We start from the raw sequence: 21,673 nt of genomic DNA, 5'->3' as shown, positions 1-21,673 counted from the left end.
ATGTGTTAACCACGGGTTGTTTTTTTTAAGAGCTACAATATAACAATAAGGCACTGTTTTATACAGGTAGTGCCCGGGTTAACAGGTTCCATTTTTTAAATCGTTCTTAAGTTGAATTTGTATGCAACTCAGATCCTAGTATTCTTCCCACCTTCTCCACCTCCTTAAGGTTCCTCATGCATCCCTTTCAATCCATCCCACTGTTCCCTCTCCACCACCACATCCCAACATTACTCCCTCTCATCTCTCTCTTCCCCATGGATCTCTGCTTAACTCCTCTCTCACCACCATATCCAACAATTCTCTCCCTCCCTATGCCCAACAATTCTCCTCTTTCATCTCCTCATGTGCATCATCTCTCTTTCCCTTTCTCAGACACCCAATTCTCCATTTCTATTCCCTCCCTCCCTTCTTCCATCCTATGGCTCATGCTCCCCTCCCTTCTGTATCACAAGATCATGCCCCCTCCCTCCTTCCATCATTTGTCCAAAGTTTGTGCTTCCTCCCTCCAGAGTTCCAACATGCCCCTCTCCCTCCCTTCGTTCTGTACCTAAAGTACGTGTCTTCCTCCGGCAGATGTTTACCTTCTGGTTGGCTCCCTCCTCTTTCCTGCCACAGTTTCTCTGCACAAAGCCGTGGGCAGTGGCTCCTATGCGTGTCCCATGGCTGAGTCAGAAGCCTTCCCTCTGACATGGGAGGAGCCACTGCCTGCGGCTTTGTGCAGGAAGGAGGAAACCAGCCAGAAGGTAAACACCTGCTGGAGGAAGGCATGTACTTGAGGCACAGAATGGAGGGGGAGAGAGAGAGGCGTACTGGGACTCGGGAGGGAGAGCAGCACCGAAGGTAGAGCAGGACCCCCGTTTGTAAGTACAAGTCAGATGCAAGTCAGATATTCGTAAAACTGGAATTGCCTGTATATATTTGTGTTCTATGATGTCTATATTACTATAAACCACAGAGAATATAGAGATCCATGGTATGATAGAAATAAATAAATAAACTGAGCTATGGTGTCACAGCAAACATAGGCTGGTGCTTTAATCAGCATAGCTCATTATCCTGTTTGCTTATCAAATTTCACACTGCTGAACCAGCAGGAAAAACCATGTGGCAATGTCTTTTTTAGCAATCTGTTTATAGTGCAGAGACAGCAGGTGGGGTTAAAGTCTCAACCAATGGCTTAGGGGCAGGTTCATACATTACTTATGTATGACCGGGATGTTACAATAAGCATTAAAAAAAAAAAAAATTCCACCCTCTCTCGCCCATTATTTAAAAGTTTTTCATACTTAGTGCAATCAATTACATTGTATTTCTTTATTTTCCTTTTATTGTTTTGATAGTTACTCCTTTCACATTTTATTTTCAAATCAGTTGGAACCACTGCTGGAATGTGTCACAAGTTTTCATTCCTAACTACCCAAAGAATTTCTCATTTATTTTAACTGCATCTCCTATTTCTGGTCTGGACACTGTAGTAATGATGACAAAACAAGAAGGCAGCTGGTCCACTAGATCAGTGTTTCCCAATCTCCTCAAGCTAAGTACCCCCTAGATTGAAAACTTTTCAACCAAGTACCCCCAGTTCCGAGCAGCAGAGATTTTGAAATTTGACATTTTATTGCTAAACGGTAACTAATTAGGCATACATAACAAATACAGATCACTGGAACTGGTGTACAGATCAAGGCATACTTTACATGATCTCTTATATTTCGGTCTCATATAAACTGGTCTCTTGACAGGTGGTGTATCATTTTTACAAACTCAGTAAAAATGAATGATAATTAGTGTCTGTTTATAAGAACAGGAGAAAAGTGCCATTATTAGTAACAAATACAGTTTCTTCTTTTCTCTGGCAATATGAAATCTGATTGGTCACTATATGCAAGTTCTTTCACACTCCACTATGGGGTAAACAAAGAAGCAGACCAAACAAAATATAAATGTCTTTATTAGAAGTACTTCGCATTTCACCTATATGCCTGCAACAGGGAGCAAACCAGCTGGTGAAAGGTAAGCTAGAAACACCAAAGCTGCAAATACAAATGTATCTGGGTCATGAAGATTAGTTAAACACGGCCATGTCGGGCACATCTTTGCATTCCTGGGAGTACTTCTAATAAAGGAGTGTGTGGCACAGTGGTTGGAGCTACAGCCTTAGCATCCTGGGGTTGTGGGTTCAAACCCCGCGCTGTTCCTTGTGACCCTGGGCAAGTCACTCAGTCCTCCGTAGCCCCAGGTACGTTAGATAGATTGTGAGCCCACTGGGAAAGATAGGAAAAAATACTTGAGTACCTGATTGTAAAACCGCTTAGATAATCTTGATAGGTGGTATATAAAAAAATATAATAAACTTGATTTGGATTTTGTTTGGTGCACTGCAGTATTGATCCAGAGGAGAGGAACTATGTACCAAAGCTTCTTACCATGGATCATGACCCCTAAAATCCAGCTAATAAGTGTCCCTCCTCAAAGATGCAGACTAAGTCACAAGGTAAGGGTAGGGCAGTTGTTCAATAAGATATTATACAAAAATAGAGATCAAAAGAAGTCAATATGAAAAGAAAAAGGATCTCTACATATACAGTATATTCACGTTTTGTTTGTCACCATTCCATACACAGTGATTGGGTGGTGGGTCTGGCTATAGCAAACAGAATGCTGGGTATCATCAAGAAGGGTATCACGACCAGGACAAAGGAAGTCATCATGCCACTGTATCGTGCAATGGTGCGCCCGCATCTGGATTACTGTGTCCAGTATTGGTCGCCATACCTCAAGAAGGACATGGCAATGCTTGAGGGGGTCCAGAGAAGAGCGACGAAAATGATAAGAGGTATGGGAAACCTTTCGTATGCCGACAGGCTAGAACAGCTGGGGCTGTTCTCCCTGGAAAAGAGGAGACATGATACAAACTTTCAAGATCCTGATAAGGTAGACAGGGACAGATTCTTCAGACTGTGGGGAACAACAAGTACAAGGGGGCACTCGGAGAAACTGAAAGGTGACAGGTTTAGAACCAATGCCAGGAAGTTCTTCTTCACCCAGAGAGTGGTGGATACATGGAAGGCACTACCGGAGGTTGTGATAGGGCAGAAGACACTACAGGGATTCAAAGAAGGTTTGGATAAATTCCTGAAGGATAAGGGGATTGAGGGATACGGATAGAAGTAGTGATAGGTTTTTTAGGATGAGGCAGGAACCACTTGACAGGCCATGGACCTGAAGGGCCGTCGCGGGTGCGGACCGCTGAGCGCGATGGACCTCTAGTCTGACCCGGTGGAGGCAACTTCTTATGTTCTTAAATAGGAGCTTCGGCTCTTGGTCCGATTACACAATTCTGAGTGTATGTGAATTACTGTATTCATGATATTTGAAAAACGTGAATATATATGTAGCGATCCTTCTTCTTTTCATATTGGCCTCCTCAAAGATGACCATGAACAACTTCTCATCCACCCATCCACTCACCTGTGGAGATAGAGAATAGTGAACAAACCATCCCATATATGACAGAGCTTGTGTTCTCTATCTCAGTCTGCTGGTAGGTGGACTTTACCCACTCGTCTCTAGATTTATCTGCTGGATGACAAGGAACAACTTCTCATCCACCCCTAAAGACAGTATCCTCAAACCTAGTAAACCAGCAGTGAAGAGCATGCCTAAAGAGCCACCAGGCTAGTCCTGCAATATATCTCTTTTGCTCTTCATCAGGAAAAAAATCTAGCATTTGCAAAAATCACCCATACTTTATCTTAAATTAGCATCCAGCAGCAAGACTATATCCTTTTGAATTTTATGTGACGGTAAGATGCTCATAAAATGAAAGAACAGAGCTAAAACAAAAACTATGCCAAAAAAGTTTGGCCAGGAACCAACTGAGCCAGAGTGACCATCTATGTTTGCAACTCACTCCAGTGGAAAAATACGCAGTCCTCTGGAATGGAGAATGCAGAAGGTTGAACTTTCCTACTAGCATCAAGCAATTTATGCGAAATTCTCAGTGTGTTTTCCAGACATTTAAGCAAACAATCTGTGGACATTTAGTCTCTTTTTAAGTAATCCTGATCAGTAACACAGCTTTAATCTTGTCTATCAAATATTCACCAAATATATTTGGAGCAGTGGTTCTCAATCTTATTTCGGTCAGGATACATCTGGTAGACATGTCTCTAAGTCTGATTTGGACGTAGGGTGCTAGTTGCCCAAAGTCGGCAGCGGCAAAATGTCCATTCTCAAAAAGTATGTCTAAATTTTTATTTTTTTTTGAAAATCGTCTCTCTGTATGTCCAGGCATTTGATCATCCAGACTGCCACTACATCTATCTTTATATCACATTTTCAACCAAAAATTTGTCCAAAGTTCCAAACGCCCAGAACAAGACCTTCTGGATCTAGGAAGAGCCAGCACTGTGATGAACTGGCCACCCAGACATGGCCAGAGCAGAGAAGCACCTTACAGGGCACTGCTGTGAACTTCACACAAAGGGTGCCACATGAACATCTCACCAGAATTCCCTTATAAATTATGTTGAGCCCCCCCCAAAAAAAAAACACATCTCTAAAACTCACTATACCTACCTTTCTATGACCCCTGTATCCCTTATGGCTGCAGGTGCCACCTATATGGCAGTACAGTAGGGTTTTGGAGGGGGTTTTGGTGGGTGCACATGTTCAACCCACATGTAGTAGTTAGAGTGGCTTATGGGCCTGGGTCCTCCTCTCTATGATTCAGTAGCCCAACCACCAGACTACTTAAGCCACCTCTGTGCAGTTCTACTAGGCTTTCCTATACGAGGTGCTAATGTTCTGGAGGCAAGTATGTATGTTTTTATTCCGAATTTTGTGGAGTGCAATAGGGTCAGTGAACACCAAGGGGGGGAGTGTGTGTGGGTCTTTACTTTGCTCCTGCAGTGGTTATATGGTCACTTTGGATACTTGCTTTTACATCGTCTAACTCACAACAAATTTCACCTAGGTAGTCTCATGAAATATTCGATTATACCTGCAGGACGACCAAGTCTAGGTTGGCCCACATCCCACCCTAACCACTCCTTCAGAAATGCCCCTTTCAGCTCTAGGAATACAGTGGGATTCAGAGGCCTAAAAAGTCACTGAATATGTCCAAAAAGCCGTTTCGATTATTGGCACCAAGTGCTGACTTGGGCGGGTTTTTAGACATGTTTAAATTTTTATTAAGAGCCCCATAGCATTCATGACCCTCACAGACCTTTGGTCTGATCTTACGAATCAAATGTAAACATTTCTACATCCACAAAAAGGGATATAGATCGGAACTCACATTTTCTCCTTGGAAGTCACAATGCCAAAAAAAAAATTCTCATACCACCAGTAATAGTAGCACAAATCTCTCCATTAACAAGCACAAGTTTATGATACATTCCTCCTGCCAGCGATCTTTGCGGGGTTCATGGGGGGAGTTCAGCAAGAGGGATTGGGCATCCCTCCTGCCAGCGATGTTTTTGGGCTTTGTGGGGGGTGTCCGGTAGGAGGGACTGGGCATCCCACCTGCCGGTGATGTTTTTGGGGTTCAAGAGGGGTGTCTGGCAGGGGGGACTGGGTATTCTTCCTGCAGGTGATCTTTGCGAGGGGTGGGGTATGGGTTCCCCGATTCTCTAACCAGCACTTATGACAGACACCGGTTAGAGAATTGTGGTGTTAGGTGAAGGACTGGCCCCTCCTATGCCTAAAAGGTCTTGTTTTGGGCGTTTGGGATTTAGTCAAATTTTTGGTCGGGAATATGTTATGAAGATAGACGTAGTGGTGGTCTGGGCGATTAAATGCCTGGATGTAGAAGTAGACCATTCTAGAAAAAAGCCACATTTTGGACTTTTTTTTCAAGAATGGACATTTTTCTACTGCTGACTCTGTACGACTAGCACCTTAGGCCAAAAAAAGACAGACATTTTTATTATTATGCCCCTCTATGTTGTGGTAAAAGCGGATAGCGTAGCTGGTTTTAAGAAAGGTTTGGACAAATTCCTGGAGGAAAAGTCCATAGTTTGTTAATAACACATGGGGGAAGCCTCTGCTTGTCTTGGATCGGTAGCTTGGAACGTTGCTACTCTTTGGGTTTTGACCAGGTACTAGTGACCTGGATTGGCCACTTTGAGAACGGGCTACTGGGCTTGATGGACCATTGGTCTAACCCAATAAGGCTATTCTTATGTTCTTATATTCAATGCACGAACCGTCTTTATTCAAAGCCTTTACAAATTGTTTCATCAGGCCTTGCTTTATATGTAATGGTGGCAGTATAATTGTCTCTCATGCTACCAAAGGTTCATCGATTATATTTTGTCCTATAACCACCATATATTCCCTCAAAGGCCAATCTTTTTTTGCCCTATGGTCATGTTTGGCTCTACTATCCCAAAGGCATAAAAACCAAGGATACTTTGTGTAGCCAATTTGTTGACCAAGAAGACAATTAAGCATCTTCAAGTCTACACAAATCACTCATTGATTTCTTGGTAATTTATCATCTTTTCCAAGACTAAAGAGATGGCCTTGCTCAATTAGGGCACTGGTCTTTGACCTAAGGGTCACCGCAGGAGTGGACTGCTGGGCACAATGGACCACTGGTCTGACCCAGCAGCAGCAATTCTTATGTTTTTATGTTCATTCTTCTTTCATCCTGGTGGAGTGACCGATTGGAATTGAACCATATATTTTGCCGTTATCTATAGGAGCACATTTCAAACTATGTTTTGAACTGTTGATGAAAAGACGCCACTCACTTGGGTTACATTCTGAAAGATCCATTTTCTTCAGAAGGTTTCCGATGTCATTGCAGAATACTAAGTTGTTGTCTTCGGTAAAGAATAGAAGCAAGCCCTTTTCTCTCCTTCAATAAAATGTAATTTTTGTTCCTGGCTGAAGTATATTCTTTTCCTTTAGTCTGGAGGCAAGCAATTCAGAAGACTCCTTGGAAATATTTAAGGCCCTGATCAGATCACTCAATTAATTCTGGTCAAAATGTTCACTATGTGAAGCGGTTTGGGAATCGCTTTCACTGCTCCCACTTTCTTTACCTTCTGCGAAATCAAGACATGCAAGACTCATCCTCTGAGAGCTGTAGTAGTAGTTCAAAGAAAGGTGGAACAGGTACAAGATCTGAGTGTGGAACAGGTCTCCTGGCTGAAGGTAGATCAGGGTAAGACCACTTGTCACGATTATTTTGATTGATGCCTATGATATTAACAATACAAAAATAACAGTCAAACTGGTTTTTCAGTTCCCTCCAAACCATTGGTACTCCAAATTTCAGGCAGCTTCTCTTTCCATTTGTCCACTGGCACAAATGGCCATACAAGTTTTGCATATAATATGAGCAGCCCATGGCTTATCTTGATCTCCAAGCTCGACACCAAAATAACCTACATATGCTCTTTATTCAAATGTAGAAATAGGTTTCCTACTTTCTTCAGTGTGTATTCCCCACAAATACAGCAAAATACGTCAGGATGATTCAAGCAGCTCCTCCTTGAAGTAGCCATAACCTCTACGGTATTTGATCTGCAAAAATGAAATGATATGAGTGGGAATATACACACACCTCCTATATGATCATAACTATTATACAATTAAGTTACTTACCTTTTACAATTCAATGTTTTAGATGTAAAACTACAGTTGGAAATATGTAAACACTCTCACTATACCTGCTAACTTGTATACAAAAACACAAACCAGGTAACAGAAAACAAAGTTGAAAAACCCGTTAGAATTTAAATCCATGTGCAATTGTTTTGAACAGATCAGGATGAGAAACCTTTGAAATACAAATTTACGCAGTCTAAAGAAACCATGTTTACCATCTAAATTTTTTTGCACATAATTATGTAATATAACAGAACAAAGGCAATTTTGTCATTTGAGCTTTACATTTTTATGCCAGTGTGCATTATAGGAAAGGAAGTAGACAAATAGTTGTGAAAAAATGTCATTCATTATACAGAAAAAAATGGGTATTTTAAATACGTAAATTTCCCATTCAAAAAAGAAAGTTTGTTATGACATCCCGATTCTGCAGAAGAGATCTTTTAAATAGCAGTAAAAAAAAAATTAATAAATTCAACCATATCTAAGATACAAGAGCTGATGCAGTCTATCCAAAGCAATTTTCTGAATCAGTGCCCCCAAAAAAACAAGGCACCAAGAAAAAAATTTTTGGGGGGGGTCTATGTTTATTTTTCCAGGAGGGCTAGAGGTTTAGTCTAAAGTTTCCTCAAAGCAGCTGCTTCACTGGGCCAATACATTTACTAGGCCAGAATGAAGATGTGTTTCTCCTGTGCAGTGTGTCACATGATTTCTCACCAACTTGTTTCTTAGCCAAAAAGTGAAAATATGCTGTACAGTTCAATTGCACAAAGCAAAGTGGCAGCTTCTTGTTTTAGCCAAGAAAAACAAAAGCTAAAGTAAAGTCTGCCCTCTAATTACAGGTTGCATAACCAATTTCTTTCCCAATTTTGTTGCCTTGCTTGTGTAATTCTATACCACAGTCCTGCTGGAATAAGTCATTTCTGTCAAAATATTAAAAATAATCACCAAAATCTATAGCAATTTGGGATTTGTAACAGCATTAATCTCCCAGCCATATATATCGTATTTCCCCACATATAGGCTGCTCCTCTACCTAGGCCACAGAAAAGGGCAACCTATGTTTAAAAATCGGAAGATAAGCCACCCATGGTATTAGCCACAGCTTATCTTCCGGTATCTCCCCTGCCTTTTTCAATTATCCCCCCCCCACCCAGTATCTCCTTCAAAACACCCTCGTTGGACGGCTCGAATCTCCAGCGGTGCAGGGCAGCAGCAATCTCTTCGGCATCCGGTCTGCCCCCGCACTGCCCGCTGAATGGCCGACGTCGGTTCTCGTGAGAATTGATATCAGCCACTCAGCAAGCGGTGCGGGGGCAGGCCAGATGCCGAAGAGATCGTGGCTACCCTGCACCGCTGGAAATTCGAGCTGTGCGCCATCCAGCAAGGGGGCTCAAAAAAAGGCACCGGGAGTGGAGGGGATGATTTAAATTGCTACATAGGCCGCCCCATTTAACTAGGCCAAGTCCCATACACAGGTTTGTAAACTCCATGTATAGGGCACGGCCTATATATGGGGAAATACGGTACTGTGATGAATGCTAGACATAATCCTTTTTTCAGTTCTCTTTTGCTTTCTTCAGTGGCTGCTGGTCTAACTGCTAACTTGACAGATGGATGCTTTCTGTTGCTCCTTCTAACATATCACCACTTACAGAATCATGAACCTGTTGTCTTTAACAAAGCCAAAAGAGGCTCAAATAGCTATAATAGGTATTCTCTATAATAATAATAACTTTATTCTTTATACCGCCATAATCGTGTGACTTCTAGGCGGTTCACACTGAAGAGAGCTGCACAATCAGCACAAGGATTGTGTTAACCTGGTTCTTTTGGCTATCTGGCATTTGAACATTAGAGTTTCTGGAAGTTTGTGGGATTTCAGGTGTGTGTTAATTCACTTTAGAGTGCCATTGATATGGCATGCCTATCTTTTGATTGGGGAAATGGATGCTCTTACTGTCCCACAAGAATGAGAATTCTAGCTTACATAATGAGCTGTAGGGATGCACATGAAGAAAATTTTCATTTCAGATCAATTACCGGTACTCATTTTCAGATCCTGAATCTTGGTTGTAAACTGTTCCATCCTTTTGTAATAAAACTTGCTTAAACCTTTCTGGCAGACATTTTGATGGGCAAGATTGACTGGGGATTGCACCTGTCCAACTAGGCCACTAAATACCAGGGTTTTAAGGTAGGCCTGGGAAGAGTCTACTAGTGGTGGGAGGGTGGTACTTTTGGATTGGGGGAGATATAGTCTACTTTTAGTGGGGGCAGGTGTATGCCTGCAAACGCACAGTGAATTTTAGTCACAGATTTGGTTTTGACCAAAACCAATAAACCTAGTTTTGGTTGGCACAGAAGGCAACTGAGTATCTATTGCTTCAGCAGAGTTGGACACACAGACATCATTCCTATCACATGGAAATTAAGGGAAACCAAGTAGGTCTGTCTTTAAAAGCCATTCTATCTAAGCTTGGTGGTAGTTGCAAACAATGTGGCCTCATGATATTCCCTACTTGAGAATGCCTCTTTACTGGGCATGATGGTTGGTGGACAGGAAAGGAAATTTGGGGCATCCCTGACTGAGTTTGTTTATGTTTATTAAAATCTTTATAGACCACCTATACAGCCAAAAAGGATCAAAGCGTTTACATCATAACTAAATTTTGTGAAAAGAACTCCATTCAGAAATAAAAAACTTTTCAATTGAATCTATGCTCTGTTTGTTGGCTACAGCACAATACTTTATGTTTTCCCCTATTCCCTTTGCGCCTTTGTTATTACAATTCTAATTTTTCTTGCCTTTCCTTGATCTTTTTTTTGTCCTAACTTTGGGCCAGATGCACAAAACATGATCATTAAGACCGTATGAGTCGCTGTTGGCCGATTCTGGAACAACGATTGATGTTCCACCAAGTTTCCATGCAAATGATTTGGACAGAGACTTGTCGTAATTCCGTCCAATCATTTGCTGTGAAAGTGACAGAGAGTGACCATGTGCAGAGCCAGTTTGGAGAAGCCCAAACAGCTGAGTGGCATGGGAAGCCCCAAAGCAGCCTCCTGACACTCAACTGTTAAGAGGGTTTTTCTCTCTCTCTCCTTTTTTTTTTTTTTAAATGGCACAGATGTTACATCTGCAAATTTTAAAAAAATGACACCCCCCGACAAATGACCCCCATATCAAGAAATTGGCAGAAGAAATGCCTACTCCCTCCTACCGCCACAAACATCCCATGTATTAACACCCCCCTCCCCCATAAGGGTCCCCAAACCCCCTTTCCCAAGTTAGCAGGAGGGATATACATTCCCTCCAGCCACTGCAAATCAACTTCCAGCCCTGAGAGTGTAGCCCTGATGAATGATGGTCAACACCCAGAGATCTGTAGTGATGAGCTCCCAACAATTGATGTAATGTTGAAGCCGTCCTCCAATCAGCTGAGGTAACCGTTGGAGAATGGGAACTGTGGCTATGCTTTTGAGGAACACGTCAAAAAGGCTGTGTGGGTTTTTGTTGAGCAGCCTGTTGCTTAGGTTGTTGACGTTCTTGCTGCTTCTGCTTTCTAGGCTGAGGAGCAGGCTTAGCAGAAAATCTGCGTTGATAAGAAGAGGTAGGCCTGAAAGCACGAGGTGGTGGAGGCTTCTTCTTAAGTTTGACCAAAGTATCCCACCTGGTCTCATGGGCAGACAATTTTTGGGTAGCAGTATCCATGGATGGTCCAAAAGTTCATTCCCAAGATACGAAGCGTTAGCTAAATGATCTTAGAAACATAGAAAGATGACGGCAGAAAAGTCTGCCCACCCTACTGACCCACCCCCTTTAGTCTATGCCCTAATACCCCAATTCCTTAACTTAACCTTCGTAGGGATCCGACATAGGCATCCCATTTGTTCTTAAAGTCTGATACGCTACTTGCCTCTATCACCTGCACTGGAAGCTTGTTCCAATGATCCACCACTCTCTCCGTGAAAAAATACTTTCTGGAGTCGCCATGAAATTTCCCGACCTTGAGTTTGAGCGGATGTCCTCTTGTGGCCGAGGGTCCTTTGAGAAAGAAAATGTCATCTTCTACCTCGACACGTCCTGTGATGTACTTAAATGTCTCAATCATGTTTGACATCAAGTTCAGAGACACGGAGCCAGGCAAGACATCTCATAGCCACCAACATGGGTGCCGGTCGTGAGGTAAGCTTGAACGTGTCATATACTTCCTCAATTGTAGAACTGAAGCAATAAGATTTTTGAAAAGCTTGAGTTTTGCGTGAGGGAATATATTTTTGAAAAGATGAAAACTGCTTAACCAGATGTTTCAGGTAGAATGAAAAATGGAAATTATAGTTTCCAGCTCAGTTCGCCAACATAGCATTTTGGTAAAGGCGTTTACCGAATTTGTCCATCGCTTTACCTTCTCAGAAGCATAGACACTAGCACCTGCAGACTTCAAGGTCGATTCCACCACAAGAGACTCATGAAGAAGCTGAGGTTTATCAAACCCACGAATAGGAACCACTCTGTACAATGAATCAAGCTTTCTAGGAGCCACAGGAAAATGGAGTCTCCAGATTTTTATAGAAAGTCTCACATAGAATGTTGTGGAAAGGAAGCTTCAACAGCTCCTTTAAACTGTTGCACTCGCTGTCAGCTACCAGCTTGATGTGTCTCAAGAGAATTGATTTCAAAACATTTGGAGCAACACATTTATGGTTTGACTTAATTGCAAGACTGCTGAGGCAAGCCTTTTTGGGCTGAAACACGATCATGTCGAGTCTGATATTAAATAAAAGGATTGAGCACCATCTAGTTTCCTTCATTGTTGCTTTTGTGCTTTTCATTGTTAGTATAATGCCAGAAGACTACCTGTCCCTAGCGAGGTGCTCAATCAAGGATCCTCCTCCTTGTATCCCAGGATTCAGAGAGAGGAACCCCTTCCCCTGTGGGCCTTCCCCTTTCCGATCAATACATCCTGGGATGCACAGGGAGAGGCCAAAGGCCCCAAATGGCTCGGTTAAGCCAATCAGGGCCTTAGGCTCCTCCCTCTGTATCCTGGGATACAAAGGGGAAGAGCCTAAGACCCTGATTGGCTTGACTGAGCACCTCACTAGAGATAGGTAGTCTTCTGGCATTATACTAACAAAGCATTGCCAACTAATATAAACCAGAAATCTAATTTTAAATGTTTCAAAAAAGACCCTAAGATCTATCTGTTTCAAGAATTTGTTACAAATGATTCCTAAATATTGTAATATTTGTTTTCAATTTGTATCAACATAATTATGTAAACTGCTGTGAACTTCGGAGGTATTGGTGGTATACAAATAAAGACTATATTGTATTATAAATAGTTCTGAATGTATCCCAAGATACTGTTAAGTAAATGTATCTGCCTGCCTGTCCCTAACTGGAGTAACTAATCTCAATATCCTAACCTGGATGTAGAAAGCTGAAATCCAAAAGCTGCCAATTCTTCAGACATCAGATTGCAGTTTCAAGAACTGGCACCATCACCACCCAATCTTGCTGACTGCAATGAACTACACTTCTCCCTTGGTATTCACGGGGGTTAGGGGCAGAGACAGACCGTGAAGTGTGAAAAATCACGAATAACTTTGTGCCGGCTCTGACCCACCCCCGGACCTTACCTGGTGGTCTCCGCCTCCGATTGCCTCCTTCCGTGCTTGTTGCGTGTTTGCAGGGGCCAGTGCAGGTGCTTCGGTCTCCTCTTTCCCCGCTTTGGTGTCGGGCCGGGCAGAGCGAAGATCATTCCTCTCTGGGCTGGGCAGCCTGTGCCAGCCTTACCTGGTGGTCCAGCAGGCTTTCGGGGCAGAAGCAATTTTCCTACGCTCCTGCCCCGTGCAGATTGCCAATAGGAAATGGTTGCCGTGAGCTCCCATAATCTCTTGAGACTACAACAGGAGCTCACGGCAGCCATTTCCTATTGGCGATCTACACGGGGCAGGAGCATAGGAAGATCGCTCCTGCCCTGAAAGCCCGCTAGACCACCAGGTAAGGCCGGGATGCCGGGGGGAAGGCGGGAGGGAGGCAGGGAAGGTCCGAAATGAAGCTTTTTTTTTTCCCCCTAAAAAAATAAAATTGCGAATAACCAAATCCGTGGATGCTGAAACCGCGGATTCGGTGGGGGAAGTATATATTTTATCTTCATTTGTATAAATATGCAGACAAAAGTTAAAAGCTAAAAGATCAAGAGACATACAAAATGGATAAGTTCACTTACCAAGCAACATTTGTAGTATATAAAATATAAGTCCAAAGACACTATTTGGCTGATTCATTGCACTGTCCTTTCCAAAGATGGAACCCAACAGTCCAAATCCTCGACCCCATCTGTAAAAGAGGAAAAATGAAAGTGAGTAACCTTGCTTTTCATAATAAGAATTTCCTCCCCCAGCCAGCTAGCCTACTTTCACACTTCTTTCAGATACAAACTAAACTTAATAATATCAGCTTTTCCTCTGCAAAATTCATTTGTGTCGGCAAACCCAACAATTCACTATGATCACCACCATATTTCCAACATTAGACATTTTTGGTAGAACTAAATATTGTAGAAAGAAAACATTTCAGATTCAATAATAAATCAACCACCAATATTTTTCTTCTTTTTGGTCCTAACTCAAAACAAAATATTCTCCGAGACTGGTTTAACAAAACATTTTAAATAAACCCTAAAAAAAAAAAAAAAAAAGGAACAAGCAGCTCTACAATCTCCGGTGCAGCCAAGTTTGAGGAATACCGTATTTTTTGCTCCATTAGATGCACCTGACTATAAGACACACCCTAGATTTAGAGGAAGAAAACAAGAAAGAAAACATTCTGAACCAAATTCTCCCTGTCAGGCTCTGCACCCACCCCACACTCCTTGCCAAGCTCTGCACCCTGTACCCCCCTCTGGTGGTCTAGTGGTAGGCCGGGAAAGGGCAAGCAGGCAGGTAGGTAGGCAGGCCTCTTTTCCCCCCCCAGGCAGGCAATATGAAAGCCACAGCCTCTCCCTCCCTATTTTTAATTCGGCAGGGCAGGCAGGCCCCAGCCTTTCCCTCCTCCCTCCCTACCAGGCAACAGGTAGGCCCTGGCCCTCTTCCTCCTCCCTCCCTACCCCCTCAGGCAGGCAGTAAGCAGGCCACAGCCTCTTCCTTCTCACCCCCCAGACAGGCAGGCCCTGGCCCTCTTCCTCCTCCCTCCCTACCCCCCAGGCAGGCAGCAGGCATGCCCTCTTCCTCCACCCCGCCTCCCCCTGCGCGTACCTCTTTTTTCTTTTTAATACTTCTTGGCGCAGCACCTTGCTGAGAGCGGCGCAGCAGGCTGACTGCCTCGTTCCCGCCGCTTCCTCCGAGGCCTGCCGGCTACCTCCTCTTCCGTTCTCTCATGTAGTGATGCACCAAGTTGCCTGCCTGGTCCCGCGCCACTTCCCGCAAGAATTGAGTTCTTGCGGGAAGCAGCGCAGCCAGGCAGGAAACCTGGTGCGCCACTACGCGAGAAATCGGAAGAGGAGGCAGCCAGCAGTTCTCGGAGGAAGCAGCACAGGACCAGGTAGGCAATCTGGTGTGCCACTACACAAGAGAACGGAAGAGGAGTCAGCCGGCAGTTCTTGGAGGAAGCGGCAGGAATCAGGCAGCCAGCCAGCTTTGTGCACCGCTCTCAGGGAGGGAGAGCGCCGCATCCAGCGAGGGAGGGCGGCTGCATTAAAATAAGGTAACGGGGGGGGGCGCTTTGGGTATTTGCTCCATAAGATGCACCCTAATTTCCACTCACTTTTGGAGGGGGGAAGTGTCTAATGGAGCAAAAAAATACGGTAACTCGCATCACATTTGGAACAGACTGTCCAAGTTACTATGTCAAGATCTGTCTCTAGCAGTATTCAAATATAAGCTAAAAGGACACTTTTTTGAGGCTGCTTTCAACTCCTAACTCCCATTTAAAGTAAGATACCTATGAGCAGCATATCAAGAACTGGCCTATTCTGATGACAGTTTGTGAACAAAATCGAGAACAAATAGATGGCATTGTTACTGCCAAAATCCCTAACATTGGGTTTAACAGAAAATCCTGAAACCCATTCTGAAACTTTAAACAAAATACAGAAAAATACAGTTTTATTGCTGATGCTGTTGACATTTGGAAGGAACTGAGTGAGCACTTAAAAACAGAACTGCACAATGACAGAATTAAATTACAAGCATTACAATTACAGCTCATTTTCTTGCAAATATTATCAATATCCAGTACTAGGTTCAAACCTTAAATGCTGAAGAGGCATTAACTATGACATGGTGTTCCGCCACTAATTTCTGACAAGTGGGATGATCAGTGACACTCAGGAAAACACACAGACAATATCAAACATAAACAATAACACTTTATTATACTTATATATATATTTAAGAATAAAATAGCATCACCATATCTCACGTAAACCCTCCCTTCACCATTCGGAATCCCTCAATGGATAGGCGAGTAGGACACGGGAAACTGTCCCTTTAGGCATCTTTTATCCTGTCCATGGAGATGTCTTGGATTCTAAGGTTAGAGGCAAGTCCCGTCTTTTATATTGGGTGAAAAGCTGGGAAAACTGCTTGCCTCTTAGTAAGACAGCTGGTACTGGTCCTTTGTTATTTGTTTTGGCAACTCCTAGGTCAAAAAGGTCAAGATAGCAGATACTTGTCACTGTCCCTTTCTTTTTGATGTATTTTCCCATCTGTCTTTACTGATGATCATCTGGTTTTACTGTCCTTTGAAGATCAATGAGGTCAGATCTCAGATAAGCAAGGTTATTGTAGAGACCATCTGGTCTTACTGTTCTTTGGAGGTCAGGATGTCAGGTAAGCAGACTTGAGGATACATATCAGTAATATTCTGAACATGTCAGTAAGTAATATGCTGAACATGTCAGTAATATGCTGAGGTATAACACATGGGTATCCAGGAATCATACAACTATAATAAAACTTCAGGGCAAAGGAGGAACCATTTAAGAAATATACGTTTACTGATGACGTTTTAAAGAAAGTCACACCAGTGAACTGGTGGTGGGCACTTGTTAAGCACTTGGATTTAGAGCAGGGGTGTCAAACTCAATCACAGTAAGGGGCCGAAATCCAAAACACAGGCAAAGTCGCGGGCTAGACTCTGCCCCAGACCCTGCCCTTATAATAGTACTAATTATAACAATTTTTTCCATTCATTTTTCATATATACACACACACACAATATAATCTTATTAACACATAATGGTAATGGTTAACCACAAAATTAAACTACACAAAACACACTGTATGCTTCTCAACATTAATTCCTACCGGAACATAGATGCAAATACAGAGCCAAAAACTAAAAGTACTAATATATAAAAATGAAACTCTAAGATTCAAGACTGCATGCAGTACAACCCCAGAGAAAAATAAACAAATGCATTTCTTCCTGAGCAGGGCAAAAGATAGCCGATTAAAATTCTCAAAATTGACACAATTCAAACACTAAATTTAAAATAAAATCATTCCCCCTATCTTTGTCGTCTCCCTCCCTCACCACTACTCATGCTCCCTCACCTCTGCGCACATTGTACTGCTGGGCCAGGTGGAGCTGGAGGAAGTCAGGAGAGGAGGTGGAGCTGGAGGTGGAATCAAGAGGGCAAGCCTACGGTTATAATCAGCACCCCGTCACGCTGCCTCAATTTTCTCTTATGATCTGGCTTCCTCCTCTCTTCAGCAGTAATTTAACAGTGCCAGCCCGTAATTTACACCGCTGGTGTGGTGTCAACTTGCGCATGCCAGTAGCGCACCATAAATGAATTTAACTGTGCCGGCCCCAGTGATGCTTCCCAGCTGGGGCCGGCACAGTTAAATTCATGTCTGCTGCGCTGCTGGCACACGCAAGTTGACAATCACACCAGCGGTGTAAATTACTGGCCGGAAATGGGGTGAGTCACTGGGGTAGTTTTTGTTGTGTTGCCGACACACACAAGCTGATGATCACCGCGGCCCATGAGTGCTATTGTTGCAGTCAGGTGAGGGCCCCAAAAAAAAAGCAAGGCAACATTGTGAAGCACTGTTTACTCCCCCGTAATGCCGGCCCTGAACTGCGGGCCGCATAAAACACAGAGGCAGGCCGAATTCACACTGTGGGCCTTGTGTTTGACATATGTGATTTAGAGTGTTGCTGTTAAAAGTGAAACCATTTCTTCAGTAGCTGCTTCTGCTGGTATAGAAAGAATATTCTCTTCCTTTGGACTCATTCATTATAAACTGAGAAATCATTTAGAACCTGATAAAGCAGGAAAGCTTATTTTTCTTTTTACAGATTATGAACAAACAAGAAGATGAAGATGAGGGAGCTACAAAAGACAGTATTTTAAGGTTTTCATATGTGGACCTGGCTGATAGTCTAATTTTTTTTTTCCAAGATATTTTGTTTAACCGGATCAATTAACATGGATATTTAAGTATATACAAGAATATATATTCTATAATGCTACTGCTTTGATTAAACTAATCCATTTAAATTAAAGTAATTATTTTTCTCCTGTCAAAGTACAGCAGAAAAATTGCCCAAATATGAATAATTAACCTCACAATGATTTCATATTTAATATATGTATTTCTAATAATATAGCCAAATCAGTAATTTTTTATGTAACTGGTTCAAAGGTTCTTATATCAAGGACCTGAGAACCATATCCAGGTATTCCACACCAAAGGCCTAATAGAAACTATTATAAAGACCTGGTCCTATTAAAAAGAGCATTTGATCTTGAAGGAAAAAGAGAGACCCCTCTTTCTAGCCCTCTTGCAGAAAGCCCAGAACATGTTATCCTTGAAATACCAGATTAAGCAAGTCTTGATTCCAGTAAAATGTCTCAAATATTCTCCAGAGTTTAATGTAGACACTGAAGTAGAGACCTTGCTAGCTTTCAGCATATAGTTTATACTTTGGCTAAAAGTTCTCTCTCCTTCTGTCCAGGTGATAAGTGAATAAGCAGCAGGATCTTTCATTAGGATTGGCCCCTGCCATAGCAGATCCATCTTTTTGAATAAAGGAAGAAGCTCTGCTTCCACCAGCCTCCTAAGATCCCTGTACCATGGTCACCTGAGCCAGTTTAGGGCTAAGATCATCAAGTCTCCATAAAATGCCTTGGGAGCTGGCCATCTGCTGCCCAATGCCTAAGCCAAAGATCTCTGCAACCCAGACCCACCACCACTGGGCTGATGCCCAAATAAGATCATAGAAAGCATCTGCCAAGAATGCCACAGCTGATTCAAGGCCCAAAACCTTCAACCTTCAACCTGTTTCCTGAGTTCATCTCAGCAGAGCTTGGCCAACACTGCCTCCACAGTTACACCAATGCTTCCTCAAATACCCCCGCCCATCCCTTTCCTGTGGAAATGACACCCTTACAGCTAAAGATAACGTCCGCAGCCAAGGAGTGATTCTTGATTCAAATATGTCGCTCTCAGATCACCAACACATCCACCTTCAGAAGCTGAAACTTATCCAGCTCCTCCTGAATCACAGGATACAACACCAACTCTGCTGCCAGATTCTGGGTACTACTATTTATCATTTCTACAGCACTGAAAGGTGTACACAGCACTGTAAATGCGCATTTAACATGTAATAGACGGTCCCTGAAGAGCTTACAATCTAATTTAGATAAACAGGACATATAGGGGTTAAGGAGTTTCTCACAGAGAGAATGGTAAGATGGACATAGGTATCTTATGGTGAGTGGGAGTTAGAAGTTAAAAGCAGCCTAAAAAAAAAATGAGCTTTTAGCTTGGATTTGAATACTGCTAGAGATGGGGCTTGACATAATGACTCAGACATATGGCACAGCAAGATAGAAGGGGCAGAGTCTGCAGTTGGCAGTGGGGGAGAAGGGTACACGGATAGGAAGTCCTTACCCAACGAATGGAGTTTGAAGAGAGAGAATATGGGAGATAAGTGAGGAGAGATATTGAGGGGCTGCTGAGTGAATTCACAAATCTTAACCAAAGGGTAGAGGGTCAAATGACTCATCTTCAGAATAAAGGTTGAAGCTCTCTCTCTCAGCAGAGTGGGTACCAAGTTCATTTTGCATGTTATCTGCTGTACAAGTGGCAGTTTTGCTAGATAGAGCTGTCCAGGACACACTAATTCCAGCAGGCTTCTTCAGTGCCTAAACCTTCTGTTGCCCTTTGCACCTCCTCTCAGAATCTATATTACTGCTGCTATCATTATGTATCATACACTGCTGGCTAAGAAAGGAGGTTAAGAAAATCTTATAGAAAACTATTCAGTACTCACAAGGAACTAGCATACATAAGTATTTTCATCAAGCTCAGTATCCTGTTCCCAACAATGGCCAATTCAGGTTACAAGTAGCTGGCAGGATTCCAAAAAGAGAAATATGTAGAAGTTGATAAAGATAAGGCTGAATTGCTTAACAAAATATTTCTGTTCTGTGTTCACAGCTGAAGTGCCAGGAGCGGGACCATAGAAGACAAAATGCAAGTAGGGATGGAGGCGAGATAGACCCTGATCAATTTTCAGAGAGAACTGTGTTCGTAGGAGTTAGCTAAACTAAAAGGTGGACAAAGCATTGGGGCCATATGGTATACACTCAAAACTACTGAAGGAACTTAGGAAGTTCCAACAGTTCTGCTGGTTGACCTTTTCAATGCTTCTCTAGAATCGGGAGTGGTACCGGAAGACTGGAGAAGGGCGGATGTGGTCCCTCTTCATAAAAGTGGAAGTAAAAAAGAAATAGGGAATTAAAAGACAGTAAGTCTGACTTCTGTGGTAAGTAAATTAATGGAAACACTCTTAAAAACAGAAAATAGTGATGTTTCTGGAATCCTGTGGATTACAGGACCCAAGGCAACATGGATTCACTAAAGGAAGGTCTTATCAGACAAATCTGATCAATTTCTTTGACTGGGTGACCAGAGAATTGGATAGAGTGTATGCGCTAGATGTGGTATATTTACATATTAGCAAGCCTCTGACAGTGTTCCACATTGGTGTCTAATAAATAAACTGAGTGTCCTCAGGATGGGCCCCAACTTTGGGGTTGAGTGGAAGGCAACAAACTATAGTGGTCAACGGAGATCTCTCTGAGAAAAGGGATGTTACCAGTGGAGTGCCTCAAAGTTCGGATCTTGAGCCTGTTCTTTTTAACATTTTGTAAGCGATATTGAGGTTCTCTCTGGTAGCACTCTAGAAATAATTAGCAGGAGTAGTAGTAGTAGTAGACTGTACTGGAGAGAGGAAAGAAACAAGGTATCTGGTAATACCGACATGTCTGAGATAGCAAACAGGCTAATGAACATCTGGCAAGAGCAGGCTTCCAAAATGATTTGTATTTACTAGAAAGAAGATTATCAAGGTAGTGCAATAGGAACATCATTCTGGAACACATGGGACATATCAAAGTGGGGCAGGACGGATGAGCCTGCTGAAAGTACTGAAGATTCAAATATGATATCTAGTTTGGCTGCTACAGCCACCCTATAAAACTTTGTGGCCACTCTACAAATTTCTTCAGGGGAAACTGCTCTAGACTCTGTCCAGAAAGAAGATACGCTCCTAGTGGAATGGGCCTTTATGGCTATTGGTGATTGTTTTCCTCTGCCGATGTAAGCTGAAAAAATGGCCATACAAATCCATTTAGAAATGGTCGTTTTTGAAGCCAGCTAGTCCCAGTGGCTGGTACCCACTAGTACAGTGTTTCTCAACCTGCGGTGCGCATACCTCAGGGGGTATGCGGGCTGGCCACCTCCTGGGATCTCTCCCTGTCTGCCCCCCCTTGCTGAAGCCACCGCCGTGAAAGCCACCACCACCGATTACTCCCTGCCCCCACTCTCCATTCCCCCACACACACCCCACTGCAACAGGGAAAGGCCAGGCGTGTGCAGTCGCTGCACAAGCCTGGCCCGTGCTTGTTGTTGCAGTGGTGGGAATGGAGCATGTCGGGTGGCAGGGTCAGCTTCGGGGGGTGGGGCATGGAGGAATCAGGGGTGCCGGCTTCAGCAGGTGGGGCAGGCAGGGAGAAAG

The 21,673-nt window shown here is 43.0% G+C and overlaps 1 protein-coding gene and 1 long non-coding RNA gene across 2 annotated transcripts in view; one reads left to right on the top strand and one right to left on the bottom strand.

The window, feature by feature from the left end:
* Nucleotides 1-21,673, bottom strand: part of VKORC1L1 (vitamin K epoxide reductase complex subunit 1 like 1) — a 43,185-nt gene that overhangs the window by 8,275 nt on the left and 13,237 nt on the right. The window contains exon 2 of the mRNA XM_033922106.1: nucleotides 13,863-13,972. Coding sequence (XP_033777997.1) covers nucleotides 13,863-13,972 — 110 coding nt within the window. The remainder of the gene's footprint in view (nucleotides 1-13,862; nucleotides 13,973-21,673) is intronic.
* LOC117349102 lies at nucleotides 760-20,367 on the top strand. The gene is made up of 3 exons (XR_004537115.1): nucleotides 760-863; nucleotides 18,602-19,185; nucleotides 20,092-20,367. It is a non-coding gene; the product is annotated as an uncharacterized LOC117349102 (long non-coding RNA).

The sequence above is a fragment of the Geotrypetes seraphini genome, chromosome 15 (assembly GCF_902459505.1).
Source record: "Geotrypetes seraphini chromosome 15, aGeoSer1.1, whole genome shotgun sequence".
NCBI classification, from domain to species: Eukaryota; Metazoa; Chordata; class Amphibia; order Gymnophiona; family Dermophiidae; genus Geotrypetes; species Geotrypetes seraphini.
Note: the sequence above shows the minus strand (reverse complement) of the source record. Positions and strands in the feature narration are given on the sequence as shown.